This window comes from Melitaea cinxia, chromosome 17 (assembly GCF_905220565.1).
Source record: "Melitaea cinxia chromosome 17, ilMelCinx1.1, whole genome shotgun sequence".
NCBI lineage: Eukaryota > Metazoa > Arthropoda > Insecta > Lepidoptera > Nymphalidae > Melitaea > Melitaea cinxia.
The window spans coordinates 1,001,167-1,010,528 of NC_059410.1; the positions used below are offsets into that span (position 1 = coordinate 1,001,167).

Genomic DNA, 9,362 nt, shown 5'->3' on the forward strand with positions numbered 1-9,362 from the left:
ATAGATTAAAAAAAAAAAAACCTCATACCAACCGGAATTATATATATATATATATATATATATATATGACGGCGCATTCGAAACGTCATATGTTTTATTACGCCGGAACTAGATTGACAAGCTGCAGTGCTGTCGTCTGGCGGAGCGTCGTAGCGTTGGTTAGCGCGGCCATGTTGGCAGCTTTACTTTTGTTACCGCATCGCAAGCGCACCACGCACCGAGTCGACGAATCGCTTTTGTTCCGCGTAATCTTTTGATATCTATTGTTAATTGTTACTGATTGTTATAGTGAAAGTGATAATTTAAATTATAGTGAACTGATTTTAAATTAAACCATAATTCTAATTATTTTGTGTATTAAAGTGATTAAAGATCGAACTTGAACTTTGTTCTCTGTATATACGCCCACGTTAACATGGCTGATCCTGATAATGGCGACCCCTCGCCTTTATATATATATATTAATTATGGTCAACTTTCGACCATCGGACGACTACTAGTTTGCATAATTATGTAATTACATACTTATATTATAATATACTAGCTTCAATAGTCCAGAGGGTGGGGCCATTAGATATCTATCCGATAACTGGTTGGAACCGCTACGGGTACGCGACCCCGGACTACTCTAGCTGCTAGTGTCACACACCCCTCCCCGTGATCCGTGGCACTGGTATCCGTAACCCCAGATCCTTCTCTCACATAAATCCTTCTCACCTATCCTTCTTCTTACCTTGAATTGCCCAAGGAGGGTTGATGTCAGGCAGGCGGCCGGTCGTAAAATATACAAGCCAAATCATTACATTACAACATGAGCTTGGGAATTAGAGTATGCGATGATGCTAGGGCGTACCCCACAGGCGACGCGCAGATGCAGCACCCGGCGTCTGTGGGAAATGGACAAGGGTTGCTGCACCAGGGACGGGGGCAGCGTAAGAGGCGAGTCCAGGAGGTGAGCTTGAGGATTGCCAGTTGGAATGTGGGTACGATGACTGGGAGAGGATGAGAGCTAGCAGATGTTTTGGAAAGGAGACGGATAAATATAGCGTGCTTGCAGGAGACGAAGTGAAAGGGACAGAGAGCAAGAGAAATAGGGGCGGGTTATAAGTTTTATTATTGCGGCTGTGATGGGAAAAGAAATGGCGTAGGTATAGTGTTAGATAGAGAGCTCAAGAACAAGGTGATGGATGTGAAAAGAGTGAATGATAGAGTTATTGTAGTAAAACTGTTGATTGAAGACTCGGTTTTAAATGTCGTTAGTGTGTATGCGCCGCAAACGGGATGCGATGACAGTATGAAAGAAATATTTTGGGAGGATTTTGATGCGGTAATAATGAAAGTACCAGAGTGTGAGGAAATATACATTGGGGGGGGGGGGACTTTAATGGACATGTGGGAAGGATGAATGACGGGTATGAGAGGGTGCATGGGGGCCGAGGTTACGGAGTTAGGAACCGAGACGGTGAAGCTCTGCTCGAAGCAGCCTTGGCCTTTGACTTAGCAATAGCCAACACATTCTACCAAAAACGGGAACAACACCTTATCACATACCGTAGTGGTATACATTCTACCCAAATTGACTACATTCTTTTAAGAAGAAACAGGCTAAAATCGGCCAAGGACTGCAAGGTAACACCGAGTGAGAGTCTCGAGTCCCAGCATAGGCTATTGCTCCTGGACTTAACTCTGAAAGTTCAGAGTTTAAATAAGAGCCCGAAGCCCCCAGTTAGAACGAAATGGTACAGATTGGATGATAGGGAGGTGGCTGCAGAATTCCGGGAAAGAGGGTTGGTAAAATGATGGAGATATGGTGGGGATGGGAGTAAACGAGTGCTGGAGTGAGATGGCAACGTGGGTGCGAAGTGTAGCAAGGGATGTCTTAGGGGAAACGAAAGGGAAAAGGAAGATAGAGAAGGATACATGGTGGTGGAATGAGGAAGTACAGACGATTTTGAAAGAAAAGAATAATGCTTTCAAAGAATGGAAAAGAGTGGAAGATGGGAATGACAGAGAAAAGAAAATAAAAAGATCAGATTACGAAAACATTAAAAAGAAGGCTAAGAAAGCAGTCGCTATCGCAAGGGCCAAGGCTCAAGATAAGTTGTATCATTTTTTAGAGAGCCCACAAGGTCAAAAAAATCTTTTTAGAATATCAAAAGAGAGAGAGATGAATGCAAGAGATGTAAACCATATGAAATGTATAAAAGACGAAGCGGGGAAGATTTTGACGGACGATGAGGAAATAAAAGAACGCTGGAAGAGATACTTTAATAACTTGATGAATGAAGAAAATGAATGGAGCGGAGTGTTAGAAAATGTACGAAGTAATGAAGCAATGGTGAAAGAGGTAAGTATATAGGAAGTAAAGATGGCAGTGCAGAGTATGAAGAATGGAAAAGCAGTTGGGCCAGATGGTATACCAGCGGAAGTATGGAAGTTTTTGAAGGCGGATGGATGGAAGTGGCTGACTTTATTTTTCAATAAGTTGCTGCAAGAAGAGGTCATACCCGAGGAATGGTGCTACAGTTCACTGGTGCCCATTTTTAAAAATAAAGGTGATATACAGGACTGCAGCAGCTATCGGGGAATAAAGCTCATGTCACATAGCATGAAGATATGGGAGAAAGTGATAGCGCAGTGAAGTATGTACGACTTGTTCAGGCGATGTATGATAGAGCTAGCACCCACGTCCGGTCCGAAGCCGGGGTAACTGGCAAGTTCAGTGTGGCTGTAGGTTTGCACCAGGGGTCGGCTTTAAGCCCGTATCTATTCCTTCTGGTAATGGATGTTCTAACATCAGACATACAGGAGGAAGCACCCTGGTGTATGCCGTTTGCTGACGACGTTGTTCTTGTCGGAGATAATGTTCTTGAGGTACAGAGCAGACTGGGAAAATGGCAGGAAAGACTGGAGGGCGCGGGATTGAGAATAAGTAGGTCTAAAACCGAGCACTTGTTCTGCGATTTCAGCGGTTCGTCCGTTTTTTCCCATATTGCCTTGGATGGTGTATCCCTACCAGTCTGCTCCGACTTCCGCTACCTTGGGTCATTAATACAAAATGACGGCAACATAGACCGTGACGTGAAAAATAGAATAAATGCGGGATGGGTGAAATGGCGACAGGTCTCTGGAACAGCTTGTGATCCACGAATGCCCCTTAAACTTAAGGGGAAAATCTATAAAACGATCATAAGACCTGTCGTAATGTATGGATCGGAATGTTGGGCAACAAAAGTGACGGATGAAAGAAGAGTGCACGCAGCCGAGATGAGAATGCTAAGATGGATGTGTGGAGTAACGAGGAAAGATCGGATTAGAAATGAGTATATAAGGGGAAGTTTGAAAGTAGCACCCGTGACAGAGATAATGAGGAGCAATAGGTTAGCGTGGTACGGGCATGTAATGAGGAGGGATGACCGCTATGTCGGTAAAAGAATGTTAGGGATGAATGTCGAAGGACGAAGAGCGATCGGCAGACCGAAAAAGCGATGGATGGATTGTGTGAGTGAGGATATGAGAAAGAAAGGAGTAAGCACTGAAGTGATGAATAATAGAGAGGAATGGAAGAGGAAAACATGTTGTGCCGACCCTACATAAGTGGGATAAGGGCAGGAAGATGATGATGATACTAGCTCCAATAGTAACATAGCAACTTAAAAAAAAATCAAACTAAAAGTTTAGGTAAAATGTCTTCTTAAAACCTTACAACTTACATTAATTAAATTGCAAATCATTAAAATATTATTCATTAATGATAACCTTTACCTAAAACATTTTCTGTTAATATACGTTTTATTAATTTTTATTTCTTGATTTTTTTGCAAACTTTTATTATGAATATTCGTCAGTTATCCTGACGTATAAATAAGTTAGTTTATATAATACTAGCGATCCGCGCGACTTCGTACGAGTGCTATGCTGATACTAAATATAAAATGTAATAAATATAAAATAAAACACATATAATATATGTGCAAAAAATGTGTTTATTTACGACATCACATCAGTGTTCCTCTACTATGTTATGCATGTATTATACATATAAACCTTCCTCTGGAATCACTCTGTTTACTAAAGAAAACTGCATCAAAATCCGTTGCGTAGTTTTAAAGATCTAAGCACACTGACAGCGGGAAGCGATTTTGTTTTATACTATGTTATGATAAGTTTAACTTACTACTTCTAATATCATTGTTTTTCTTTACCTAAAATATGCTTTAATATTTCATATTTATACGTATACAGAACAATTTAACAAACATATTAATAAGAATTAATATTACGAGTAATTAACGGAACAAGCAAAATTGCTAAGCATCCCCCAAAATGTACCTTTTAAATACCGAATGCATTTTTGGCGTTTTCAAGATAACTATCGCGTAACAAAGTTATAACACTAAATGTTTCTTTTATATTAGAATAAATGTGGATGTAAGCTTTGGATATGCTAAAAGAATTAATTTATTTCTAAAAGCCACAGATGTATTTTTATTAACATGAATTTTTGAGGTGATTTTTTGCCACATTTACTGAATTGCCTGCATCTAGAGTCAAGTGTCCGGCGTCAGTCGACTGCGGCAAGTGGCGCGCGGTCGCGGACTTTCGTACCAAAATTAAAAAAAAAGAAACTATGTCACCAAGTTTTCTAATTGATATACCAGTTTATAAAACTATGACAAACTTATTACTTGACGTATTCTGATAATTTCACTGCACAAACAGAAACCTCTATCGATTTTGTTATGAGTGCAGATATTACGTAGCTCTTAACCTTGAATCACGAGTGAATTTCGGTTAGACTGAATCGTTGGAAATATTTAAACATCGTTTTTTATTACTACATAATTAAATTTTAATATTACTAATGGTAGTTTATAAATAATATTAAATAATGTTTTATTTACGAAGTGTGCGATAAACCGACATGACTGGACGCTGTTTGTGTGTTGTGTAAGGACGATGAAGGTGTACTGGTTGGTGCTTTGGTCACTCTGGGCGGCACGTCTGGTCAGGCAACCAACGTTGCCAGTTCGAGTTACAGGGGGTTGGTTGCGCGGCGTGATAGCCCCCGATGGTTCACATAAACGGTATTTGGCTGTCCCGTACGCCACTCACCCAGCCAAGCGTTTCCAGGTGTGATTTTGTGTGAATTTTTCCAAGGTCTTATAAGTTTTTATGAGGTTATTAAAATGTGTAGGCTGGATGAGGATTGCGGAAGACCGGGATGTGTGGCGCGAACTTGGGGAAGCCTATGTCCAGCAGTGGACTGCGATAGGCTGAAGTGTGTGTGTGTGTATTAAATTTTAAAATGTGCTAGTGATGTGGTACAAAATCGGAAGGTTGAATCGGCCTTCTGTGAGGCAGTAGTCATTGTAGATTGAACTTTGTGGTCTAAAAATAGAAAGTGTAGACATGAGTGGATCGCCTTAGCGATATATAGTGTACTTTGTCATGATTCTAAATACTATATTTTATATAGGAATTTCTTAAAACAATAACCGTAACGTATTTTTCTCAAACAATTTTAATTATAAGAAGGTATAGTATGTTGCTGAATTTACGCTTTAATCTCTAAAATTATTGAACCAATTTTGACAGTATTTGTTATAACTATTTGTTTATTTAAGTAAGCATAGGAATATGTTCGTTAATCGTTCTATGAATATGTGTCAGTCACTTCACCGTTTAAATGTTCTCTTGAAACGGAAATCGAACTAGTGACCACCCCCTTTCTTCCCGTGGGTCTCGTAAGAGGCGACTAAGGGATAACAAGGTTCCACTACCATCTTGGAACTTAAGAAGCCGACCGATGGCGGGATAGCCATCTAACCGCTGGCTTTGAAACATACAGGCCGAAGACGGGCACCAGCGTCTTTGGTGCGACAAAGCCAGCCCTGCGGTCACTAACCCGCCTACCCAGCGTGGTGACTATGGGCAACACACATGAGTTCACGCATTTTTGGCGCCTATATACAGCAGTGGACTGCAATAGGCTGGAATGATGATGATGATGATAATGATAAGTTGTAATGATTTAACAAACTATTTAATTTTAAGGCACCTGGTCCTGAACCGCAATGGAGAGGGGTATTGGAAGCAGTAGAAGAAAATATTCAATGTCTTCAAAGAATTGGTGCTAGCATATTTATAGGTCGAGAAGAATGCTTAATCGTGAATGTATATACACCAGTAGATGCCACTTCATATTCCAAATATCCAGTAATGGTTTACATCCATGGCGGAGGATTCTATGAGGGATATGGTGCAAGTTTGCTATATGGCCCTGATTATTTAGTATCTAAAGGGGTCGTCCTAGTTGTCATGAATTATAGGCTAAATATCCAGGGATTTGCTTGTTTGAGAATCAAGGAAGCTCCCGGTAATGCCGGTATGAAAGACCAAGTAGCTGCCCTGAAATGGGTCCAAAAAAACATCCATGCATTTGGAGGAGATCCCAATAGTGTCACTTTGTTTGGTGAGAGTGCTGGTGCAGCTTCCGTGTCTTATCACATTCTCTCGCCGATGTCCAAAAATCTGTTCCATAAAGCCATCATGCAAAGTGGCTCATCATTGGCAGCTTGGGCGAGGCAGTACGACCCGGTGTATATGGCCAGTTTATTGACAAAAGTTATGCTGTATGCTTCGGATAATGTCTATGATATTTATAAAGCTTTAATGAAAACGTCTGACAGGGATTTAATTGTTACAAGAGTGCCGAGAGAAAAAGGTAACGTTATTATATCGGAATGTATTTATACACCCTGTGTTGAAGTCGAAATATCAGGAATAGAACCGTTTCTGACTGAAGACCCATACGATTTACTATCTAGTGGTAAATATCACAAAGTTCCAATGATAATTGGTGTCAACAATGCGGAAGGTTTGCTGTTTTCGGATATGGAAAATGGTACAACTATACCGAAGATTGTTTTTGAAAAGTCGTTACCTAGAAATTTAGATATATCTGAGGAATCGAAACGTAAAGAAATAGGAGATAAATTAAAGGAATTCTACTTGGATGGCAGTGAGGTCAGCTATGACAATTTAGCAAATTTTTCACGCTTTCACGGCGAGGTATATTTCACACTTCCGGTTCTTGCAGAGACTGAATTATATTTAAGTACTAACGACAATCCCATATATACCTACGTATTCAGCTACAGTGGAAGAAGAAATATAGCAAAATTGACACTAGGCTATGGATTAAGTAATGAACCAGGAGCTTCGCATGCTGACGATATATTCTACTTGTTTCGACAGCCTCTCATTCCTTCGTTCTTCGAGAATAATATGATAGATAGGTTCACGACCTTGTGGACAAATTTTGCTAAATATGGGTGGGTATTTTTATTGATTATACAATCCATTTATTAATATTGCATTTAAACTAAAAAGTGAAATTATCCGCCTTTCTAGTACACAAATGCTATCTCTTCTCTTGATGAAAAAGGGCTGATGTTAGTTTAGGAAATACATTTTATACGACAATTATTCTCTAAATTATGAAACAATTTGTTTGTTTTGATGTAACTAATCACAGCTAAAAAGGAATTGCAATATAGTTGTAGAGATTAACTAAAACATTCTTTATTTTAGGGATCCAACTCCGAATGTGTCTGATCTTTTGCCAGTAAAGTGGCAACCGACGAACAAATCATCGCCCCACTCCTTCGTCATCGACAGAGAGTTCTCCACGACGCCACTCTGGTTCACCGACTCTCTTAAATACTTACGAGACGTATATCAAAAATACAGAAGGAAAACGGATAGAGTAAAATAGGGTATAATGGATTTGAATGGTAGCAAATATAATTTTTTTTATTTTGTCTTGAGCGGGGTTGCTATAGTCAGAAAAAGACTCGTTTTGCTAACAGACCAATAAATTTGTATACAGCATGTTCAATATTTAACGGCCCGTTAGGCGGTAGAGAAATTGGTCATTAGTTATATATTTATTTACATACACATTATATAGGGCTTTGGTAAAAAAATAGATGCGTATTTCAAATTCTGCAAAATTGTCAAGTTCATGTATTGATAAATATTAATAGTTAATGTAGTCTACTGCATGAGACAATAAGACCCCAGCGAGAAACTACTGCAAGAAATTACTTACTAGAAATAGCCGTAATATTTATTTGGAATAGAAATAAAGTTAATAAGAGACACAAGAGACACAAGTAGTGATAATAAATGACTTATTATCAATTCATATATATTTTATTCTATTTCATCATTTTTATACCCTTTTGTAGTTTATTGATTTGTATTTGACCCCTTATCATAATTTTAGGTAGAATGATTACGAATTATTGAAATAATAGTATATATTGGGGCTTAATGGAGTAATTTAGCGGTAAATAAGACAAGGGATAAGAGGTCATTAAGTAGATTTTATTAATGTAAGCCGAAATTTAAGTTACTAAAAAGTTTAAAAATTTCGAAGTAGTTTTTAGTGGCTACACTACCTCAGCTCGAATTCAGATTTCACCCGTACTAACCACACGTGAGAATTGAGAGCGCTTGGTTGTTCATCGCGCGAATTATATGTATTTTCTCCCCACAAACATTACCAATAGTTATTTTTTTAAAGCGCAACATATAAAATGTTTTTCAAACTTATTTCAATTACCATGCTTAATCTCAAGTCCATAACTTCTATATTTACTGAGATACTAAGGTTTTAATACAAAAATAGAAGTAACTTTACGATTTTTTTGTATGCAGAAAATTTTATGGAATCGTGTTTTCGAAACATATGAAAGATAGTTTATGTACTGAACTTTACCATACATAAATTTCAAACTTAAATATTCAGTAGTTTGGAAGATATGGACATCCTGCCGAGTGGAAAATAAGCAATTTGAGGTAGCATACAATCTGAACTTAACGAGTTTGTTAAAATAAATATATTAAACTAAGAACATTGTACGACGTTGATAGGTGACTCCAGTATATCCCAGCGTAGCATTTAAATATACTAAAACTATTATTAAGTTCCCGTTAGAAAGATATTAAGAAGTTTTAGTCGTGGCGAAAGCTCATAGCGTGCACTGTATTAATCCCCTTTTTTGACGATGGCAACCGCTTTGCTGTGTGGTTACGGCAATGAAGAATATAGCCACCCTCTCTCTTCCTGTGGGTGTCGTAGGAGGTGGCTGAGGGATGGCGCAGTTCCGCTGCCACCTTGGAACTTAAAAAGCCGACCGATGTCGGGATAACCATCCAACTACTGGCAATGAAATACACGGGCCGTGGACGGGCAGCAGCGTTTTTAGTGCGACAAAGCCAGCCCTGCGGTCACCAACCCGCCTGCCCAGCGTGGTGACTATGGGCAAAACACATGAGTTCACGCCATTTTT

At 39.0% G+C, this 9,362-nt stretch overlaps 2 protein-coding genes across 2 annotated transcripts; both read left to right on the top strand.

Annotated features, from left to right (window-relative positions):
- The first annotated feature begins 811 nt into the window (after positions 1-811).
- Positions 812-1,405, top strand: LOC123661778. Its single transcript, XM_045596716.1, has 2 exons — positions 812-983; positions 1,149-1,405. Exons 1-2 carry the CDS (start codon positions 812-814, stop codon positions 1,403-1,405), a joined length of 429 nt encoding a protein of 142 aa, XP_045452672.1.
- A 3,554-nt stretch (positions 1,406-4,959) lies between these two features.
- On the top strand, positions 4,960-7,780 carry LOC123661681 (esterase FE4-like). Its single transcript, XM_045596634.1, has 3 exons — positions 4,960-5,133; positions 6,058-7,337; positions 7,597-7,780. Exons 1-3 carry the CDS (start codon positions 4,960-4,962, stop codon positions 7,778-7,780), a joined length of 1,638 nt encoding a protein of 545 aa, XP_045452590.1.
- Positions 7,781-9,362: the final 1,582 nt, after the last annotated feature.

What these genes read in the sequence shown, in the direction of transcription:
- LOC123661778 (XM_045596716.1), top strand. Translation starts at nt 812, where the DNA reads ATGAGCTTGGGAATTAGAGTATGCGATGATGCTAGGGCGTACCCCACA. An exon ending in GATTGCCAGTTGGAATGTGG is followed by an intron (nt 984 to 1,148) that starts GTACGATGACTG and finishes GAAATGGCGTAG; the next exon opens with GTATAGTGTTAGATAGAGAG.
- LOC123661681 (XM_045596634.1), top strand. Translation starts at nt 4,960, where the DNA reads ATGAAGGTGTACTGGTTGGTGCTTTGGTCACTCTGGGCGGCACGTCTG. An exon ending in ACCCAGCCAAGCGTTTCCAG is followed by an intron (nt 5,134 to 6,057) that starts GTGTGATTTTGT and finishes TTTAATTTTAAG; the next exon opens with GCACCTGGTCCTGAACCGCA. An exon ending in ACAAATTTTGCTAAATATGG is followed by an intron (nt 7,338 to 7,596) that starts GTGGGTATTTTT and finishes TCTTTATTTTAG; the next exon opens with GGATCCAACTCCGAATGTGT.